The sequence below is a fragment of the Mirounga leonina genome, unplaced genomic scaffold, assembly GCF_011800145.1.
Source record: "Mirounga leonina isolate KUSES-001 unplaced genomic scaffold, KU_Mleo_1.0 Mir_82, whole genome shotgun sequence".
NCBI classification, from domain to species: Eukaryota; Metazoa; Chordata; class Mammalia; order Carnivora; family Phocidae; genus Mirounga; species Mirounga leonina.
The window spans coordinates 12,528,083-12,550,634 of NW_023270825.1; the positions used below are offsets into that span (position 1 = coordinate 12,528,083).

A 22,552-nucleotide genomic window follows, 5' to 3' on the forward strand; every position below is an offset into this window, starting at 1 on the left:
ATGTTTTCCTTAATTCCAGCAGCTACATCCAGACCTTCATTAACCATCTCATGTGCCTTCAACAACTTTTCCTCATTCCAAGCCATTCCAAGCCATCCTGTCACTGTCAGCTAAGCCCCTCCCACCCATTTTATTTGGTGTGTTCAACCACTGATTTGTCATTTTTCTTCTTACACTATCTAGCACCATCGCTACCTATGAACAGTTGTTATTGTTTCAAAACTCCAGCGTGCTCTTATTTACCTCCCTCTACTCTAATGGTCGTGCATTAGAGTTGTACATTACAAAATTGGTTCTACCTAACAATCACTTGAGGAACTTTAAAAAACATCCCAAAGTTTAGGCCTATTCTAGAAGCTTGGATACTGAGATGAGATGACCAAGTTATCCCCAAGTCTACAAGGTAATCCCTGCCCACTTCCAGCCCCTCCTCCCTCTCACGTACTTTCCCAATACTTATTAATTACAATGGGAAAAATAACACCTTTAGAGTAATCTGGGAAATGCCACCTTAACCAAATGTTCAAGGATAACATCACAAGTAATGAGAATATAAACTTCTTGTACCCCTGATATGGTGAATTGACAACGAGCACATCACCTCTGTTACTCTTGCCAAAAATGTGTTACTTCAAATTTAATCATAACAAAACATCGGACAAACTCAAATCAAAGGGCATTCTTCAAAATACTTGACCAGTGCTTTTCAAAAGAGTTAAGGTCATGAAAGACAAGGAAAGACCAAGGAACTGCCAAGGACTGGAGGAAACTAAGGAGCCATGACAACTACATGTAATGGAGGATCCTGAATTGGATACGGGCACAGAGAAAGGACATAGTTGTGTTCCAATAAAACTTTATTTATGGACATTGAAATTTAAATTTCACATAATTTTCATGTGCCATGGAATATTCTTCTCTTAATTCTTTCCCAACCATTAAAAAAATTAAATCATTTTTTATGGAAAAAGTTGTGAAATCAGTAGAATCTACGATTTAGTAATGTTGTACCAATATTAATTTCTCAGCATTATTGATTGAACTGTGGTGTGTGACATTAACATTAGAGGAAGCTAAGTGAAGGGTATGTGGAAACTCTGTATTGTTTTTGCAACTCTTCTGAAATTTAAAAATTTTTTGAAAATAAAAAGGAAAAAAAACCACAACAAAAAACCTCTCTGGGCCCCTCCAGCTAAGGCCTTCCTTCTCTATTTTCCTTCAGGGGAAAATTCCTTGAAAAATATGTCCACACACACTATTTCTACCCCTCCACTTCCCCTTTGCTCTACCAAAACCACTCTGGACACTGTCACCAATGGCACCCAAGTTGGCAAATTCACGGGATCTTTCCAGACCTCATCTTATGTGACCTTGCAGGGCATGTGACTCAGCTGACCACTACCTACTTCTTGAAACACTTCAGCTTCCAAAACACAAAACTCTGTGGGTTTTCTTCCTATACCTGCAGCTTTACCTTCTCATTACAACATCTCAATGTTGAAATTCCTTAGCTTCAGTCCTTGGGTCTTCTTTTCTTCCTTCTATACATTTTTGCCCCAGGCAATCTTATTCATATCTCTGGCCTCAAATACCATCTATCTGCCAGCGATTCCTAAATTTATATCTCTATGTTAGACCTCTCTGCAGAGCTCCAGACTCATATATCCACATAGCTACTTAATATTGGCTTGGATGTCCCAAAATCTTCACTCTGATAATGTGCTCTTCCTTTGACTTACCCGTCTCATTAAATGATACCACCATCCTCTTCCATCTACCTAGTTGCTCATGCTAAAAAACTTCAGTGTCATTTCAGGTGCCCCCTTTTCCTCACCCAGCAAATCCAATCCTTTATGATGCCCAAAATACATATCCAGAAACATTCCACTCCTTACCATATCTACTGCAGCCATTGCCATCTTTTGCCCATACTACAGTGATAACCTCCCAACTGATCTCCCTGTATCCTCTCTTGCTTCCTCTAGCCTAAGCTCCAAACACTAACTGCAGTGGCCTTTTGAAAATAATATTCCATTATATCATTCTCCTGTTTATATTCCTTCCATTGCTTCAGACTTCACACAGGAAAAACTCCAAAAATATTAATAAGGCCTTCCATACACTTCATGATTGTGTCTCTGCCTCCCTCCCTGACCTCACCTCTTGCTCACTGTGTTATGGCCCCACGGGCTTTCTCTCAACCCCTAACATACATAGACACTTTGCCTGCCTCAGGACTTGGCATCTGCATCTTCCTAAAATTTTCTCCCCCACCCTTCCTCCTCCAATAATTCCCTTGTGAAATAGGGTAGGCTAGATTTTTCTTTGGTAGCAAACAACCCCAACATCTTGGTAGCTTATACCTGAGGTTTATTTATTGTTCACATCACAGTCTGATGTAGGTCAGGGTGGCTCTTCTTCCGGTGGCACCCCCATATTCAAAACATGGCCTTTGTAGTCGCTGTGGGAAGAGAAGAAAGGGTAAGTGACTATGCAGGGGGTTCTCTGGCCAGGCCTGGAAATGGCTCATACCATGTCTGCCCACACGCCATTGGCCAGATCACAGTCACATGACCCTCACCTAACTGCAAAGGGGGAAAAAAAGTAGTTTTCCTGTGTGTCCAGGAAGAGGAAATGAGATTGGTGAGCAGCAGACCAGTTCCTGCCACATCCTGGTTAAAACCTACTCATCTTTAAAGAATCAGCTTAAATAATACTTCCTTATTAAGGCCTTCAGGTTCCTCCAACCTAAATCAGCCCCCCCAATTATATTTTATTGTAGCAGCCTTTTGTTTTCCTTTACAACATGATCACTACGGAAAATATACGTTTCTTTATGTGATTACTTAATATTTATTTCCATTTCTAGACTGTAGGCTCTATGAGAGCAAGGATTACATCTGTTTTGCTTCCACTGTGTTGCTAGTGTCTTTCACAATACTTGCTATATAGCTGGTGCAAAAGTTGTTGAGTGAACAAATGAACAATTGCATGCAGTCATTCCCTGGTTCCAAATAGCACAGTACTTATGCAGGAGAAAAGCAAGTGAGTCGACAGTCATGGTTTAGTGGGATAAATGTTCCAGACAGGTAAGCCTAGGTTGCTCAGGCAACCTGGAGGGGTTGTCAAGCCTTCTCTGCTTTCTCTTCGATGGCAGTCTAATCTAGGAGTCTGCAAACTATGGCCTGCAGGCAAAATCTGGTTACTGCTTGCTTTTTATAGCCCAAGAGCTAAGAATGGCTTTTATATTTTTAAATGGTTGAAAAGAATTACAAGGTGAAGAATATACTTTATTATATGAAAATTATGTGAAATTTAACTGCAATGTCCATAAATAAAGATTTATTGGAACATAGCCATACCCATTAGTTTACTTATTGTCTATGGCTGCTTTCACACTACAATAGCAGAATTGAGTAGCTGTGAAAGAGACCACTTGGCCTGCAAAGCCTAAAATATTTATTGCTTGATCCTTTACAGAGAGTGTTTGCTGATTTTGACCTAATCCATGCTTAGTTTAAAAGGTCACTTCTATGTGAAATACATCCAAATGCCCATCTTTAATCTTCCCCCTTTCCCATTCTCAGGTCCACTGCCAGAAATTAGGCCCCCATAAATTCTGTGAAAATCAAAAAAAGGAAACCTCACCAAAGTGGAGCCAGGAGGCGAGAAGGGGGAGCCTACTATTCCACAGCAATTAGGGGGAAAAATTGGCAATTACCGACTCCAATAGGTGAATAGACAAGAGGAAAGAATCCTCCCTTATAGCCTCCAACAGGGAAAGATGTACATTGCCTCTCCTACATGAAATTGACTACCCATGCAACTCAGCCAATGAGAAACCACCATCCTCCTGAACTCTTGCTTTTCTCCAATGAACTTTCCTTCAAAACAACCCCTGCCAACTTCCTCCTTCTCCATTAAAAAACATTCCTCTCCTTTGATTATTGGAGTTGCCTATAGTTTTACCACAGCTTGTGCATCCCAAGTTGTAATTCTTTGCTATTCCTGAATAAACTCTTTTTGCTGGTAAAATAAATATTTTCGTTTCCAGGTTAACAGTTCTATCTTTGCAACAGTATTCTTGCCCTGTTATCTTTCTCCTCTCCTAAGTCCATCCTTCTCACTGTAACTGAAGCTAACTTCCAAAAGAACAGCTTTGATATTGTAACTACTCTTTGGGACTCCCCAACCTGTACTAAATAAAACCTGCACTGTTTAGTATGGTAGTCAATGTTCTCCATTGTCTGACAGCACCTTACCTTTTTAGCTCTCTCTCTTAGGTCATACTTCCATCCAGTCTTACCAATCATTTAACCCACCCTTGCCTTCTCTACCTCTAGGCTGATGCTCACAGTTACCATTTCTGCATGAAATGTCTGCTGCTGATATTTCTCTTACCCATCCTTTAAGTTGGTTATCTCAAATTCCCCCCTGCCCTAGAAGCCTTCCCCAGTTCCCCTACGGAGAATAATTATTGCCATCTATGTCATTCTCTGTTTGTATGAGTTTTTTTTTCTTCCAAATTCTGCTTTATATTTCCTGTGTATATACAAATTGTTTCTCACGTTTGTATTGAAAGCTGTTTAGGGGCAGGGATTATATTGTATTTTATTAATCTCTGTATCCACTTGGTGCCTTGTATGTATCTTGTACAAAATGGAAATACCTATCCTTTGCAAACGTCCTCATGGCGAGCTGGGATTGTGAATTTTTGCAATGTCTAAGAACTACCTGCACTTACGCACAAATTCCACTTAACTGGTATAGAGCACACTAGCTCAAGTAACACCTTCCGAAGACACGCCGTCTTCCAGCTGGGCACACCTCTGCGGATCGCCCGCTGGGACCCTCAGATATCCGCAAACACGTGTGTGAGATGAGCTTCCCTTCAGGCCCCTCCTCTGTTCCACGGTGATTGGCGGACCAAACATTCCAATCAGCCATCCCCGCCTCTTTCAGCAATAGCCAATCACTGACTCCGAGTCCTCCTGACTACTAGACACTGTTTACTAACAGATCGAAGCTGGGGAATAAGGGGTGTGACCGTTCTGGGGAGGTCAGGGAAGGGAACGTCCTGAATGCGCGTGCGCACCAGCGGAATGGGCGGGGCAGAATCTCAGTTCTCACCAATCGGAGTGGTAGCGTTTCTCCCTCTCCTGCCTCCCCGCCAAGCAACAACAATTCGAGGAGCGGGGCGGGGCGGCTCCCGAAGCGTCAGAGAGGACTGCCCAATGAGAGCCGGCGTTGACAGATGCGCGCGCCCTGTGCCCAATAAGCGATAGCGGCTAGAATGGCTCCTCTACCTTGCTGGCTGTGGGCGGAGCGGCCCGAAGGAGGAGGCGGCGGAGCAGGGGGCGGTTTGGTTGCGCGGTACTAGCGGTGCCCGCCGAAGGGGGAGGAGGCGGAGGAGCGAACCGTGCGGCCAGAGCGGGAAAGAGACTCGTCGCTGCGTCCGAGTTCTGGAGCTGCCGCACCCCGGCTCCTGGGGCTGCGGCGGGACCTCTGAGGGGCCGGGCGTCCGCTGTCTCCCGGATCCCCGCGTAGGACCCCGCGGGATCGGAAAAGGGAGAAGATGGAGGAGGGCGGCAGCGGCGGCGGCGCCGCGGGGACCAGCGGGGACGGCGGCGCCGGGGGAGAGCAGCTCCTCACTGTCAAGCACGAGCTGCGGACGGGTGAGCGACCCCGCCCTCTGGCGGCCGGGCCCGGCGCGGGGGCGCGCCCCGAGGGCATGCGGGCGCCCGCGCGGGCCGGGGGCGCGGGGCCGGGCAGTGGGCGCGGGGGGCGGGGCCTCGCGGGCGGGGCTGAAGCCGGGGGGTCCCAGGCGGTGGGGGCGCACCCGGGGGGCGCGGACCGAAAGTTTTCCCCAGCCCGGGAATGCGCTGCGGGCGCGGGGCGTTGGGGCCCGCGAAGCGGCGGACAGCTGCCTGTTGGCACTAGTCTCTGAGGATGTCTTCGCGCCCCCTTCCCGCACAGGTGACTGATCTGTCACCGCATTCTGTCCGGGGCGAAAGGTGCGCCTTCCTCCGTGTGGGGTGAACGACGCTTTGTTTTGGAGCCTGACTCGCTTCTCCTCCACTCCTCTGCTTCCCTAGAGGTGGTCCCGGTGGGGGTTTGTGGAACCATCCCCTGAGGTGCCGGGGTCCTGTACGAGCTCAAGGGGTGGCTGTCCCCAGGGCTTTTCATGAGTCCGGACTGTAGTGAGGCAGAGAGGGATCGCGGGCTCAGGGTCTGAGCGCTTTTATTTGCAGTTATCATGAAATGCTATACTTGGCCTTGAATTCTTTCAGAGGTCTCTTGAGAAGAAGGCTCTGTAAATGTAAAGCTCTAAGTCAAAGCGATTAAACCAGTCCGCTTAGGCGCTCACGTTCTAATGTTCTAACGTTTAGATCACTAGAGTTGCTCCAAGCTTTATACTTGTTAGATTACTTTATTCGTTGTGTGGGTCCGAGTTGTTCATTTTGGAAAATGTTTATTTGGGCTAATCAGTACAGTTTGGGTTTAGATTTGTGGAGCCCAGTCTGGTATGAGAGATATTTTTTCATTTCTGGACAATACATTTTAATACATTTAAAGAGTTCGTTATTACTATTCAATGTTCGTGTGAGCATTTATTAAGGTTTATGATTCAGCTTCTTTGGCATATAGAGATACTCTTTTATTATGTAGACACAGAGCTTATGCAGCGGATTTCAGGTGTATGCCAAGTACACCTTGTTACCATTTTGAACAGATTGTAAAGTTAGATCTGTCACCTGTTCTTTTTGTTTTTATTACTAATGAGATGGCTGGTTAGCATTCCACAGAGTGCCAGTGTGGTGATTTAATTTAAGAGGGTTGTCAAATGCATGTTTACTCATTTCAACATTTTTTTTTTTTTGTCGTTGTGAATTTCTTAGGTATCTTGAACTAGTTACCCCATAATCTTTTTTTTGAGTTCCTAACATAATCTGTGTGGGTTTGGTTGGTTTGATTTTTCTCTCTTCATTTAGTAGACAACTTACGTTTTCAAAAGGCCATTAAATCATTTTTTTTTTCAGTAAACATTTATTCAGTATTAATATCTGATTTGTGCCAGGCTCAATGTCAGGTGGTCTTTGATGTGGAGATTTTGTCTTTTTTAAAAATCTTATGTAACAATTCACTGATTTATATAGGTAGAATTATGCTGTATCACAAAAGCTATTTGAAGTCATATGCTCCTCAGCCACTGACCATGGTGCAACAAGCAGCTTTTTGCTAAATGACCAGAGAGCAACCTACTTGTTATTAGTAGTCAACCAATTGCTCAGTTTCTGGGTTTTGCAAACAATGCTAGTTTTGTAGAAAGCAATGAGTACTGCTTTACTTCTCCTTCCTGGCTAACCATGTGAATCATCACCTTCAAGTTTGCGTTTTAGAAATTTTTCTGATAGATGGTGAGATTATACTGAATTCATTAGTACTGTTAACTGTCAAAGGAAATGAACAGTCATTTTGATTTATTACTGAACATTGGAGCAACTGACTGGATATAGTGGTCAAAAGTACTATTAAAATATAGCTTGAAAGATTTGCTCATCTTCAGCCAACTGCACTCTTGTCAGCACATGATGTTATAATAGGCACCAAAGTAATTTGATCTGTTGTGGTCCTTTGTTTCTCAAAATGTGGACAAACATTATAGCCATATCAAGTCAGCAGTTGGTGATTGCCCATATGTGCCCAACACTGTATTGTGTGCTCTAGGATGAATGAAAAGCCAATGAAAGCCACATGGAAAGTGTTCCAGTTGTGTAGATTGCATGGCATGGTATACTCGGACATGGAATTGGAAGACTTCATTCTAAATCCTAGCTCTGCCACTTACTTGCCGTGTAGACTTGGGCAAGTCACTTCACTCTTTCAGACTCATACCTCTCGACTACAAAATGTGAGAGTTGAATGCGAGCCTGTTCAAAGAGTGCGAAGCAGTTTGCTTGGCACACGTGAGGTGCTCAGGAGTTGTTGGTTGCATGTAAAGTCTGAAAATCACTCCATGGTGGTACCTTTTCTTAAAGTGTGCAGACTAGCCCCATGTAACTTAGAAAACAAATCACTCATTTGGTGCTTAGCCTATGTCACATTGCTGGCTGTCATCTTTTACTGTGTATGTCTTGCCTTCTGAAGTAGAACTCCCCATGATCCCTGCTACTGCTTAGCAGCCTATGTGTATATCTTCAGTAACATCTAACACACTGTAATAATCGGTGTACTTGTCTGTGCTAGACTGTAGGGTTCTTGAGGGCAGACACCATGTCCTTGATCCATTTTCAGCCCCTGGCGTATGGTAGGTACTCAGATATTTGTTGCATGAATTCATTGAATTGATGAAAATGCATGACCAAGCAACAAGCAGTGGTTTATCGTGTTTCCCAGTATCTTGTAAATGTTAGGTGGTTGATAAATTGGGGACATTAATTATAAAAACTGAAGAATGAAGAGTAAAGGATTGATCACATCAGTTAAACATATATTTCTTGACACTTTCTGTTTTCTAGACTAAATGGTGCTGATGATACCAAAAATGACTAAGCAAATATCTTGCCCCGTGATAGTAGGGCAGGAAGCCATGTGAGCCAGTAATTAGGATATATTGCCGTAAGTATAATAATAGAGAGATATAGAGTATAAAGGTAGCAAAAAAGAGGTTAGGACTTTTAGTTTTCAAATAATCAAATCTCTGTTGAACAACAGCAAAGAGAGAGAGAAAGAGGGGGGTATTATAGGAAGGATATTGGATTATCTTACCCATTCATTTATTTCATAAATATTTCATTATCTCTTAAGTACTGAGTGCTGTTGTACATGGTGGGGTCACAAGACAGATACATTCTTCCACTGGAAGGGCAGGGTTGCATCAGGAATCCTTGGAACCAGAGACATATGTTCTGTACTCCCTCCATCTTGAATCTTTTCTTATTTCCATGTGATGGGCTTCATCCTTCTCCACTGCCATCTACTTTTTCCCACATGGGAAAGAACATGGCTGCTGACAGACCCCAAGTTTTACATCGTACAGCTTTAGGTGTTGGAGAGATACTGCCTTTTCCACAGCTTCAGGTATAGAAATTTCTATCTGGCTTTGGTCAGATGCCTACTTTCAGATTATCAGTTAAGGCCAGGGAATGGGATCATGATTTACTAACATGACAGCTACTACAGTGAACATGTGGATGGGGGTGAAACCAAACTCTTAGGAGAGGAAGGGTTGCTGGGAAGACATTTCCTTAGATGTCCTTCATCAGGAGAGAGAGCCTAACACTGAAGAGAGGGTCAAGGAAGGAGTATTAATTATATATTGCTGTGTAACAAATTACCCTAAAACTTAGTGGCTTAAAGCAACATGATTTCTGTGGGTCAGGAATTCAGGAGATGCTTAGCTTGATGGTTCTGACTCAGGATCTCTCGTGAGACTGCAGTCGCCTGAAGATTTACTTGTCTGGGGCTGGAGATTCTCCCCTTCTAGGACAGCTCACTCTCGTGTTGTTGGCAGGATGCTTCATTTCCTCCCATGGGGACCTCTCTATACAGCTGCTTGAATGTCCTCATGACGTGACAGCTGGCTCCCCCAGAACAAGTGATTGGAGAGAATGAGCAAGGTAGATGCAGCAATGTTTGTTTTTTTATTTTAATTTTTAAAAAAGATTTTGTTTGTTTATTTGGGAGAGAGAGAGAGAGCATGAGAGGGGAGAGGGTTGGAGGGAGAAGCAGACTCCCCGCTTCTCCAGGATCATGACCTGAGCTGAAGGCAGTGACTTAACTGAGCCACCCAGGCGCCGTGCAGCAATGTTTATTAAGCAGAGTTTTTGAGATATAATTCACATAAAATCCACTTGTTTTAATTGTACAATTTAGTGAATTTTTAGTGTATTTATAGAGTTATACAACCATCACCACAATCTAATTTTAGAGTGTTTCCATCACCCTAAAAAGAAACGTCTTGCCCATTTATATCAGCCACTCCACATTTTCACCACTCATCCCCAGCATTAGGCAACTGCTAGTTCTTTCTGTCTCTGTACATTTGCCTAGGGACATTTCATATAATAGAATTTTACATATGTAGCCTGAACATAGTGTTTTCAAGATTCATCCATGTTACAGCATGTATCTTCACTTCATTTTTTTTAAATTGACAATACTATTCCATTGTATGGATATGCCATATTTTGTTTATCTCTTCATTAGTTGACTGACATTTGGGTTGTTTTCACCTTTTGGCTATTGTGAATAATGCTGCTATGTACATTTGTGTACAAGTTTCTTGTGTGGATCTATGTTTTTGTTTCTTTTGGGTACATTCCAAGAGTAAAATTACTGGATCACATGGTAAGTCTGTGTTTAACTTTGTAACTTTTCCAAAGTGGCTGTACCCCCAGTCGCAATGTACAAGAGCTCCAGTTTCTCTACATGCTTGTTAACATTCGTTACTATCTTTTTGCTTGTAGCCATCCTAGTGAGTATGAGATGGTATCTCACTGTGGTTTTGATTTGTGTTCCCCTAATGACTAATGACGTTAAGCGTTTTTTTGTGTGCTTATTAGCCATTTGTGTATGTTTGGAGAAATGTCTGTTCAGATCCTTTGCCCATTTTTAATTGGTTAATTTATCTTTTTATTATTGAAATGTGAATCTTTATGTATTCTACATATAAGTCTCTTACCAGATATGTGACTTGCAAATATTTTCTCCCATAAAGTGAGTTTTTTTGCTTTTTTGTTTTTGTTTTTGTTTTTTTGATGGTATCCTTACAGGCACAAAAGTCTTTAATTTTGATGAAGTCCAGTTTATCTCTTTTCTTTCGTTTCTTGTGCTTTTGGTGTTGTATCTAAGAAATCATTGACTAACCCAACGTTAAGAAGGTTTATGCCTGTTTTCTTCTAAGAGTTTTATGGTCTGAGCTGTTACATTTAGGTTTTTGATCCATTTGTTCAAAGACTATTCTTTCCCCATTTTATTGTCTTGGCACCCTTGTCAAAAATCAAATGACCGTAGATATATGGATTTATTTCTAGACTGTCTAGCCTTATGCCAGCACCACACTGTGTTGACTACTGTAACCTTTTAGTAAGTTTTGAAGTTTGGAAGCGTGAGTCCTCCAATCTTATTTTTCTTTTTTCCAAATGGTTTTGGCTATTCTGGGTCTCTTGAATTACCATAGGAATTTTAGGATTAGCTTCTCAGTTTCTGCAAAGAAGCCAACTGGCATTCTGGTAGGGATCACATTGAACCTGTAGGTCAGTTTTGGGAGTATTGCCATTTTAGCATATTAAGTCTTCTGATCCAGGAACATGAAATGTTTTTTCATTTACTTAGATCATTTCTTTTAACAACATTTTATAGTTTTCTTTTCTTTTCTTTTTTTTAAAGATTTTATTTATTTATTTGAGAGAGAGACTGTACATAAGCAGGGGGAGAAGCAGACTATCCAGGACCTGGAAGGCAGATGCTTAAGAGACTGAGCCACTCAGGCGCCCAACGTTTTGTAGTGTTCAAAGTATAAGTTTGTATTTCTTTTGTTAACTTTATTCCTAAATATTTTATTGTAAAAGGATTTTTTTTACTTTAATTTCTGGATTGTTCATTGTAAATATATAGAGATATAATTTATTTCTGTATGTTATCTTGTATCCTGCAACCTTACTGAATTAGTTTATTCGTTCCAAGAGTTTTTAGTGGATGTCTTAGGATTTTCTACTTAAAAGGAACTTACAAGTTTTCTACTTATAAGATCTGCAAATAGAATAAGATTTTCGGGCGCCTGGGTGGCTCAGTTGGTTAAGCGACTGCCTTCGGCTCAGGTCATGATCCTGGAGTCCCGGGATCGAGTCCCGCATCGGGCTCCCTGCTCGGCAGGGGGTCTGCTTCTCCCTCTGCCCTCTTCCTTCTCGTGCTCTTTGTCTCTCGTTCTCTCTCTCTCAAATAAATAGATAGAATCTTTAAAAAAAAAAAAAGAATAAGATTTTCTTCCTTTTCAATGTGCATGTCTTCTATTTAATTTTTTTGCTTGATTGCCCTGGCTGGAACCTTTAGTACAATGTTCAGTAGAACTGGTGAGAGCACACATCCTTGCCTTGTTCCTGATCTTAGAGGGGAGGATTTAGTCTTTTACCATTAAATATGAGGTTAGTTGTGGGTTTTTCATAGATGCCCTGTATCAAGTTGAGGAATTTCTCTTTTTTTCCTAGTCTATTTGGGTGTTTTTATCATGAAAAGGCATTGGGTTTTGTCAAATGCTTATTTTGCATCGATGCAGATGATCATGTGGTGTTTGTTTTTTGTTTTATTGATGTGGTGTATTACATTAATTAATTTGGAGATGTTAAGCCAATCTTGCATTCCTGGGATAAATCTCAGTCCTCAGTCCTTAAGTCAAGAGGGATTCAAGTATGTTTTGTATTTGCAGTCTACTGGGGAGAAAACCTTCTCAGGTGGCAAGTCTCCTGTCCTATCAGACCCAACATTAATCTCTACTCCATAGCAAGAATCTTGAAACCTCAGCTTCCTGGAGACATAAGTGGTTTGGTGGGCAGGATTGAATTCTTCCTGTGAAAAAGAAGCTGATGCTTGGTGAAAACTCTAGGGAAAAAATCTAACATAATAACATCATGTGTTGACTGAAACTTCGCAATTAAATACACTGTTGAAAGAAGTCAGTCCCAGAATGCAGTGAGAGGGAGGGGTTGTCACAGTTATTTCCTTTGAGCTCCCATAATGATTTACAGATCTCTTTATGCACCTCAAAGGTGTGAGCACTCCTACATTCCTCTGGTTTGTCAGGGAAGATGAATAGAGTCTAAAATAGAATCTTTCCCTCATTATGTTTGTCCCTAGTGGTGTCCCTTTGGGTTCAGCTGTAGCTGTTTCTCCAAAAATCAAGTAACCTGCCTGGACTTTATACCTTCCTAAAGTACTGAATGAGCTGGCTATCTCACTTTTTTTTTTTTTTTTTTTAATATTCAGTAGGCATTCTCCCCTGTGACTTCAAGAGAGAAGGGAAGTAAAGTTCCCAATTTTTAGTACAGTACTTGGTATTGCAGTTACTTTACTTCACACTCAAGTTTTTGTGTAGGTGTGCTTCTTTTTATAACCAATGTGTTCCTGACAAAAAAATTGTGTAAATAATATTTTTGTATATCACATTATTTGGAATACAGAAGGTGAACTTGCTACTTAAAAGGCTTCTGTGATTAACTCTTGAATTAAAACTTTTTTTATTAAGTTCCCTACTGGTAGCTTTACTGTTACCATATAGGTTTGGCCTTGCATTGCTGTTTTCTGTTTTCTGACACCATCCTTAAAATTTAGGTAGCTGCAAATAGATAAATGATGGAGTCTTGTGTGGTAGGCTGAATAAAGATACCCACACCCCTCAAGATGTCCGTGTCCTAACCTGAAACCTGTGAATATGTTTCGTTGTGTGGCAAAGAGACCTTGCAGATGTGATTGAGTTAAGTCTCTTGAGATGAGATTATCCTAGATGATCCAAGTGGGCCCCATGTAATCACAGGGTCCTTATAAGAGGGAGACAGGAGGGTCAGACTCAGAGAGGGGGATGTGAGATGACAGCAGAGGGAGAGAAGGGGATGTGGCAGTGGAAACAGAGCCTGGATCGATGCCATTGCTGGAAGGGGGCCATGAGCCAAGGAGTGCGGGCAGCTTCTGGAAGCTGCCAATTAGATATTTCTCTAGTGTCCCCAAAGAGTGCAGCTCAGCTATCACCTTGATTTTAGCTCTGTAAGATCCAGTTTCAGAATTCTGATCTCCAGGCCTGCAAGAAGACAAATGTGGGTTGTTAATAAACCATGAAGTTTATGTTGATTTTTTTTTTTACAGCAATAATAGGAAACTAATAAATCGTGCTTAAGATTGGATGAGGCAAGAGATCATTTTGCCCCAGGCCTGGGTAACTGGGTATGATAACAATGTGGAGCACTCAGTTATTTAAGCAACTATTTTAGTAGAGACTGGTAACAAGTGTTCTTAGTAGAAGTAGAATGGTGTCCTCTCTAAGGAATCCCCAGGAAGACATTCCTTTCTGATCTTAGTACCAACCAACCGTAGCTAAGCTGCTTTTGACCAGCTGTTCTGTTTTCCATAGGAATGCTGTGAAGTGGGTCCCTCTTTTATCAAATTGGGGCTAGAAAGCTTCACAGCTCAAGCCTGTATCACATAAAATTGTGGTCTGGCATGCATCTTAAGCCTCTTTCTAATATCATTTTATGTCTCTAATCTTTCTTCTTTTTCTTTCTTCGTTCTTATGCTTTAGTTAATCCAAATAATTTGTCTTGAACCTTTTCTGGACCATGGGAGGAATTAAATGCAGTTATATACAAAAAGTATAAACCCAATATGGACAATATGGGAAGATATTTGACTTACTATTCAGTGTTTTGCTTCTTAAATAAAATCTTTGTCATATGGTGTTCTTGCTATTTTTATATTTCCCCTAAAAGAAAATAAGTGAGGTCTTTGATTAACTAATAGCACTTTTGATTTTTTTTTAAAATGATAAAATGAGAGAAATAATGAGAAATCAATAAGATAGAGGCATACTTTTATATTTTTATTTTTTATTTTTTTAAAAGATTTTATTTATTTATTTGACAGACACAGTGAGACAGGGAACACAAGCAGGGGGAGTGGGAGAGGGAGAAGCAGGCTTCCCGCGGAGCAGGGAGCCGGATGTAGGGCTCGATCCCAGGACCCTGGGATCATAACCTGAGCCGAAGGCAGACTCTTAACGACTGAGCCACCCAGGCGCCCCGAGGCATACTTTTAAAAACGAATTCTATTGGCAGAAGGGTGGAGAGCATACACAGGGCTGTCTTTGTACCAGGTGGTTATTTACATTGGTGGAATATCCCTTCGTTAGCTAGAAAATTCAGTCAACTGAAGCACTCTGTCCTCTAACCGCATCAATGCTGGGGTGAAATTATGTTTTTCCTAAAGGAAAAACTATTCAAAATATGCAGTAAGGATAATGTTGCACCTCATATCTAAATATGTTGTTTCCTTAAGAGGGCATGAATGCTGAATCCTAGCAGATTTGCCCTGACACTTTCCCATGAACTTGCCCCGTTTGTCCTTTATATTTACATCATTTGTTTGGTTAGGAAGCATCATAATTATGGCTAGATTAAGATAAATCTAATGGCCCACACATTTACAAATAACCTCATAATCTTGACCTAATTTTGCCATGTATAAGTTGGGCAAAATAGGCACAGTTTTATTCATCCATTAAAGATTGTTGAATTCCTGCTATGTTTCTGGCACCGTACCAGATGCTGGGTTTTCGCTAGGAACAAATTAGGTATGGCTCCCACCCTCACTGAGCTGTATCTAAGAGAAAGACCTTAAATACATAATCATACAACCAACTCTGTGTTTGCAATTGTGAAAAACTCTGTGAAGAAGTACAGGGCTCTGTGAGACAGTCTAATTGGGTGGCCTGGCATCATGTTAGGGGTGAGGAAAGGCTTCTTTGAAATGGTAGCATTCAAGCTGAGGCCCTGGCTATCACTGGGTGCTGAGTGGAGGAAGTGACACAGATGGTCCTAGTGTGGGAAATGGCTTGGCACACTGGAAGACAGGCCTCTGTGGCTCCTGCATCATATCCAAGCAGGTGAGTCACAGGAAATGAGGCTGCAGAGGTAGCCAGGGCCACTTTGTGAGGCATTTGAAGGTTATGATAAGGTGTTCAGGTATTATCCTGAGTGCAGTGTGAGGTCATGAAGGATTTTTCCAAGACGAGTTTTGCACTCTAAGAAATGGCTCCCACTGCTGTGAGGGATTGAATGGTCAGGAGAATTGTGAGAAGGTAAACCAGTTAAGAGCTGTTGCAGAAGTTCAGATGGGACATACAATTTGGGGTAGGGAACAGATTAAGAATTGTGAATATGTTTGAGATGTATTTAGGAGATAGAATCAGCAGAACTTGGTGTGATATTGATGGGGGTTTTCCGGCTGGAACAAATATATGTTTGAAGGTGTTTTTTGTTCAACTGGTGTATTAATTTTCTATTGCTGCATAACAAATTACCACAGATTTAGGGGTTGTAATAGCACCCATTTATTAGCTCACAGTTTGGTGGGTTAAAAGTCCTCCCAGCATGGCTGAAGTCAAGGTGGTAGCCACACTGTTCTTATCTGGAGGCTCTGGATAAAAATCCACTTCCAAGCTCATTCTTGTAGTTGGCAGATTTTAGTTCCTCTAGTTGTTGGCCTGAGGTCCTGGTTTCGTTGCTGGCTGGCAGCCGGGGGCCCCTGTCAGCTTGTAGAAGCCATCTGCATTCTTTTTCCTTTGGCCCTTCCATCTTTAGGCAATGGAAATTCAAGCGCTTCCATGCTTGGACTCTCTGACTTCTAGATCCTCTTCTCTAGGCTGTGTCATTAGGTCAGGCCTACCTAGATAATCTTCTTATCATGACGTCAATGATTTGGGACCTTAGTTATATCTATAAAAATCCCTTGATTGCAAGAGTGATATCATATTCATTCACTCAAGGGGAGGAGATCATGAAAAGGGTCATGGGGGGCTCATCTTAGAATGCTGCCTTAGAACTCACAGATGGTGAACCAGGGATGAGGCATATGGGGTGGGCAGAAAAGATAGGACCCAGTTTTATGTGGATCAAAGCAAGTTTGAGATGCCTTTGCTATATTCTGATGAACATATATGGTGATAGTAATCAAGGATAATGGAAGCTTGCCTTGTGCCACCTAGTAGGTGCTATCGCCAACTCATTGAATCCAACAACAACCTTATGAAGTGAGTATTATTATTATTGCAGTTTTATAGATGGGGAAACTGAGTCTTCGAGAGGTTCCATGACTTGTTCAGGGTTACCCAGGAAGTAAGTACAAGAACTAATTTTGAAATACAGGCAGTCTGGCCCAAGGCCCATCTAAACCACCGTGTGTTACTTCATTACTGGGGTATGGGTCTGAAGCTTGGAAAAGATGTCTGTGCTGCAGGGAATGATCCTAGCATCACTGGCATTTAGCTGACATGGAAAGCCCAGGTGGGAGTGAGATTATCTTAGGAGAGATTGTAGAATGCAGAAAGGAAAAGGACTCAGAACTGAGCTCCGAGAAACTCTAACATTCAGAGGATGGGTAGAAAAGGAGTTGCTGCAAAGGGGCACTGAGGGAACACCCAGAAGGAAAGCTAGGAGAGAAACCAGGAGTGCTGTGGCTTGTGGAAGCCCAGGAGACATGGTGCTTCCGGGCATGTGTCAGATCCGACTGGTCAGCTTCCCACCTTACCTGGAGCAACTGTGGTGGTGAGTTGGTGGGATAAGCCAGAAATGGAACAGGATGAGGAATGGGTGCAAGTGAAAACAACTTTGAGAAACTTGGTTCTGGAGGAGATTAAAGAGAGAGACTTAGCCGGAGAGAAATGGGGGGTTCGAGGTGGGTATTTTTTGTTGTTTTAAGATGAATGGTGCTAGAACATGCTAGATACCACTAATCTGAATCCACTACAGAGAGAGATTGAAACTACACCAGCGAGGGTGGATGGGTGACGGCAGCAAGGTCCCTGAGAGGAAGGGGGACATGAAATGAGGGCAGAGATTGGCCTCTGATAAGAGAATGCCACTATTTCTAGTATAATAAAAGGGAAGAGGGAGAGGATACAGGTGCCTTTGTAGATTTGGTGGCAGGAAGATACGGGAGTTTTGAGCCCGTGTATTTTTTTTCTCCTCTGTGAATTGTGAAGCAAAGGCAATTCTTTATTCAAGAAGAGAAAAATCACTTCATTGTTTTAAAAAATTGTTATTCTGGTCTTTTAAAAATTCTTAGATATAGAAAAACATGCAGAAAGTTAACACAATGTACACGCTATAAGATGAGAGTTTACGGAATGTTGTAGAACAGCTTACAGAAAGGAGGTTTTCAGGCAGAGCCATTGAAATGCTTCTGTGCTTTCACAGAGGTCAGTTCTCTGAACATGTTCTCTGGATCATGCCAAAATTCTTAGTAAGCATAATGTTCTTTTTCTTCTTTTTGAAGTGTTTTATATTTAGTTCAGTTCTTCTAAGTTAAATTTATTTGGTACACGTATTGGAAAAAAAGGCTGTTTGTTACTGCTTTACAAGCATTTGTTTTCCTCTTGACTCAGTTTTCACATTGGCCCAATCATGTCATTCCAAAATCAGTTGGATAAGTAAACACTGCTGTTTTATACCCCAAAAGTACAGTGAGTCTTCAAGGTAAGTGACCCCGGCAATAAGAGAAAAGTGGGCAGCATTGTTTTAAAGTACACAGATATTAAATATAACTTTGTTCTGCCTTCAGCAGAATGCTGTCCAGAGACATGGTTTGAGGCCCAACCACAAATCTAAACAGCTTCAGAATAGCTTACCACCTGGCAGTTAAAAAGAACCTGATGTGCTAGCTGTTTAGCGTATTTTCCAGCCCCAATACATTCCCTGCAGTTGGGCTCATTGGACCCTGCAGATGGGGGTTAAAGGTTCTAGAATTCGAAGCTATGTGTGTGCTGTCGATATGGTGCTGGACACCCCCTAGGTTAGAGCTTATCTGATAAATGATTTTAGAAATCATTTATTCCCCCCAGACAAAAAGAAAAAAGAACTAAAATAGCAGAGGAAGATTTGTTTCTCACTGCATACAATTGTCACCTTTTGACTGAAACTAAAATTAATCCAAGAAGCTTATGTTTTTGTAATGTTGAGTAAGAAAAGACAAGATTTCATAAGAAAAGTTATTTTATAACTTTATTAGGTTGGTCTCAGCAAATTAGATGCTAAATACATATTTCCTAGTTGGTGTATTAAAAATAAATCCAAGCATATTAAATAAAGAGGATTGAGTCAGATTGTGCTCTCACACCTCTTTTTGCAATCTTCCACTTCCTCAGAGAGCTTACTCCATTCCCCCCACCTTTCCCTCATCCTCAAACTCTCCTTCCCACGAACACATTTGAATCGTCTTGTTAAAAAAAAAAATCTTTGGTGGCCCTCTAGTTTTTGCTGTCGTTCTCTTTTCCACCCGTTTTTGAGAGAGCAGTTTATACAGCTGTTTCTACTTCTTTATCTCCCATTCAGTCTTTGATGTGCTGTAACATCAGGCTTCCATCTCAGTCTGCCTGGCATAACGGTTCCCTCTAAAGTCCCTGAGGTCTCCCTATTTTCCTGATCCAGTGGAAACGTCTCTGGTTGACTTAACCTCTTTCAGAGCAGTTGGTACTCAAGTGTTGGTACTGTCTTCTGTTTACCCAGGGACACCGTGCCCTTCCTCCTGGTTCTTCTCTTTCGCTAGCTGTCCCATCTCCAACCCCCTTCTCCCTGGCCTCCATCTCTCTGCATGGTTCGTAAATGTTGATAATCCTCTGTCATCCCTCTTGTAAATGTACATGCTCTTCCTGGGAACTCCAACATCATCATGGCTTGAACTACTATCCAAGTCTGTTTTCAGCTTAGCTCTCTTCATTGAGTTTCTGATCAGTTACTTCCAACTGCCTGCTGAGCATAAAACATGTGGGTAGCCCACAGGTCCCTTACACTCTCAAGTTGAGTAATGCTTCTTCCTCCAGCTTTTCATATTATATTTAGTGGCACTGTCATTCTCCATCCTGCCAGGACCCTAGCTAGAAACATCCTGGACCTCCTCCTCTACCTCACATTCTCCCTGCCTACCCATTCGCTCTCCGCATTCTGTCCGTTTATAACTCTGAAATACGTCCTTTATCTGTTTCTTGCTCACCCATTACCATTATCACAGTCTTTATATCAGTGTCTAACCTAATGGTAATAATTATCATTTTTTGAGCTTTATGTGTTAGGAGATCTGCCAAGCATTTTGCGCGTCTCACTGACTTCTCCCAGCACACCTGTGGTTAGCGTTGTCTCTGACAATTGTTGGTGCACAGGCCCCTATCCTGTCTGCCTCACTCCAGAGTCCTGCTGGGGCCAACGATTCTGTGTGGGCTTCAGCTCACTAACTCACTTCAGTTTGACGGTGTCTGATTTCAGGTACACATCCCGCACATTTTTCACTTTCTGACCCAGGACCTGGACTCCTGCTCTAAGCTTTAGGATCCTAGGGGGAGCTGGCTCAACAAAGCACAAGTGCATATCCCGGAAGTGTACAGAGTGAATGGCCCACTGGGGCAGGCTTCCGCGTTGGGGGATGGAAGCTGATAATAAATGCTTCTCTGTAGTGACCTGAGGGTGGAAAATTTTGAGGGGCATTCCATACATTCCTCAAAAGGTCCAGATTAGATTGAGTCGATTAATGCATCCTTGTATGGGCTTTTCCATCAGTATTACATAGACGGTTTAACTCCCATACCTGTGTGAAGTCAAACGCTTATATAAGTTCCTTATTCTATATCGTTCATGGTAGGTCTTCTTCTGTGTACCCTCGACAAGTGTTTAGGACCAAATTCAGCACCCTCATGTGGGAAGAATAGGACCCTGAGATCTGTGATGGGAACATCTGGGTGGATGAGCCTGACAATTTTGGACCCCTGAATTTCCCTGATCCTCTGGACAGGCAGAACTAATGCCTTGTTAGAACAGCCTTCCCTTGTTTGGAGACCATGCAAAGATCTGGCTGAGGTTCATGCCTCCCCAAATGATGCTTATCCTCTTTGGAATCTGCTCTGCCCTCTACACCTCCTGCCTCTAGAACAACTAGATGCAATCCTAGCATAATGTAATCAGGGATATCCTTGTTCTGGGAGGAAATACTCAGACAAATAATCCCAGGACCTAGCTAATATGTACCAATAGGAACAGAGGAGTATGTTGGGGACTGGATCTTGAAGGTATGGGGCCAGGAGTGGTAGAATAATGAGGCTGGATGGGGGAGATTTTATTAACATGGGAGCACTATTCATAACTCAGGATTTAATATCCTACTAACCTGGTCCTAATATACTGCAGGGATATTTTCTTGAATCTTGGACATGAATATGACCTACAGTAAATTAGATAAATATGCAAGAATGGCTTTGGCAGAGTATCAAGGTCAGAAGTCTTCAAGAAGAAAGAATATTAGAAGGGATTTATTTTATGGGGCTAGAGAACATACTATCTGATCATGTTCCTTAGGCAGGTCCAAAGAAAACACTTAACTCAACAAGGTAATACAGAATGCCCTGGCAAGGGGAAACAGGCTGGGCTTGATAGGAGATGCTTCCATGGAACTAGGTTCCCTAGTGTCCATAGAAATGATAGGATTCTGGAATAACAGAGGCTGGATGGTGGCACTTAATCAGGAGCAAGGTGGATGTAATTATCGTAATGGGCCGGAGTGGCATTTGGTGGGTGCTCTGACCCACAGACATCTGTGGCAATGGCTATTAGATCATGGGACCACAAATGATGGACAATAAACCAGGATGTTAACTTGATTAAGATCTTCATCTCGGAGGGATCTGAGCCTTCATTTGCCTTGTCCTTGGACTGTGGTTGCTCCAAATGCATCTTCAGCATTATTTATCAGGCACAGAGCAACAACAAACACCCTCAGGAATTCCTTGAGTTCAAGATAAGCTCCTCCCTGTCACCATTACCTAGGAGCAATGCTAGCTCCTCCTTGAAAGACTCTGTGACCAATTAATTTTTTTCCAGCTTTATTTGAGATTTAATTGACATATAACGTTGTATAAGTTTAAGGTGCACAACGGGATGATTTGATACACATGTATTCAGTGACCCAGATGGAAGGGAATTTGAGCTATACTCTATCCATTGGGTCTGAAGCACCACCTCACATCATTTTCCAACTCTTTCATGCAGGCTTTGACTCACTGTTCTCTGACAGTGGCTTATCTCAAGTATGCTTACTGCCCATCTTTTCCTTTCTGCTCCAGGGCTTCTTGAAGGCCACCTAGCAGGAGATAGAGGTAGGAGGGTTCAGAGGCTTGTTCAGCCTGGAAGTGCCTGCAAGTGAATGCTCCTCCTAGGGCAACCCTTAACTAGAGGGAGCAGACGCCAATGGAGAAATGCTCTCCTTGTCTTTGCACAGACAATTCTAACAGCTTTCTAATCATTTTCAGAGAGTTTGGCAAGACTGAGTTCCAGTTGCCCACAGCAATGACCATCTCAGTAGGGTGCCCTCATATTGGCTCATGCTCCTTTCCGGCTTCACCCTCCGTGGTCCTTTACTTCTCCTGCCAATTAAACTGTCTCTATACAAGTCCTTTTGTGATGCTCTGCTTTTGGGAGAAACCCAGGTTCAGACAAGTACAATTGTTATTTGTGTGTATATATGTGTGTGTGTGCATGTGTCTGTCTGTCTGCTTACCTATCCATCCATCATCCATCCATCCATCCAACCAACCAACCAACCAACCAACCAACCACAAATTACAAATAGGAGGCTTAGAGTGGTAGAAATAATCGCTTGGTGCAGCCTTAGTAACTGGTAGAGATTGAGTTCATCTGAAGCCAAAAACGTGCTCTTCTTCCTTGATTATACTGCCTCCCCACCTTTGAAGATGAAATCAATAGACCTTAGCTTGTCCTTCGAAGTCCTTTGTGATCTGGCCCTACCT

The 22,552-nt window shown here is 42.2% G+C and overlaps 1 protein-coding gene across 1 annotated transcript in view; it reads left to right on the plus strand.

Moving 5' to 3' along the window:
* Positions 1–5,350: 5,350 nt before the first annotated feature.
* The window catches only part of RPS6KA5 (ribosomal protein S6 kinase A5), a 178,529-nt gene continuing 161,327 nt past the window's right edge, over positions 5,351–22,552 (plus strand). Inside the window, exon 1 of the mRNA XM_034992596.1 lies at positions 5,351–5,675. Coding sequence (XP_034848487.1) covers positions 5,576–5,675 — 100 coding nt within the window. The 5' untranslated portion in view covers positions 5,351–5,575. The remainder of the gene's footprint in view (positions 5,676–22,552) is intronic.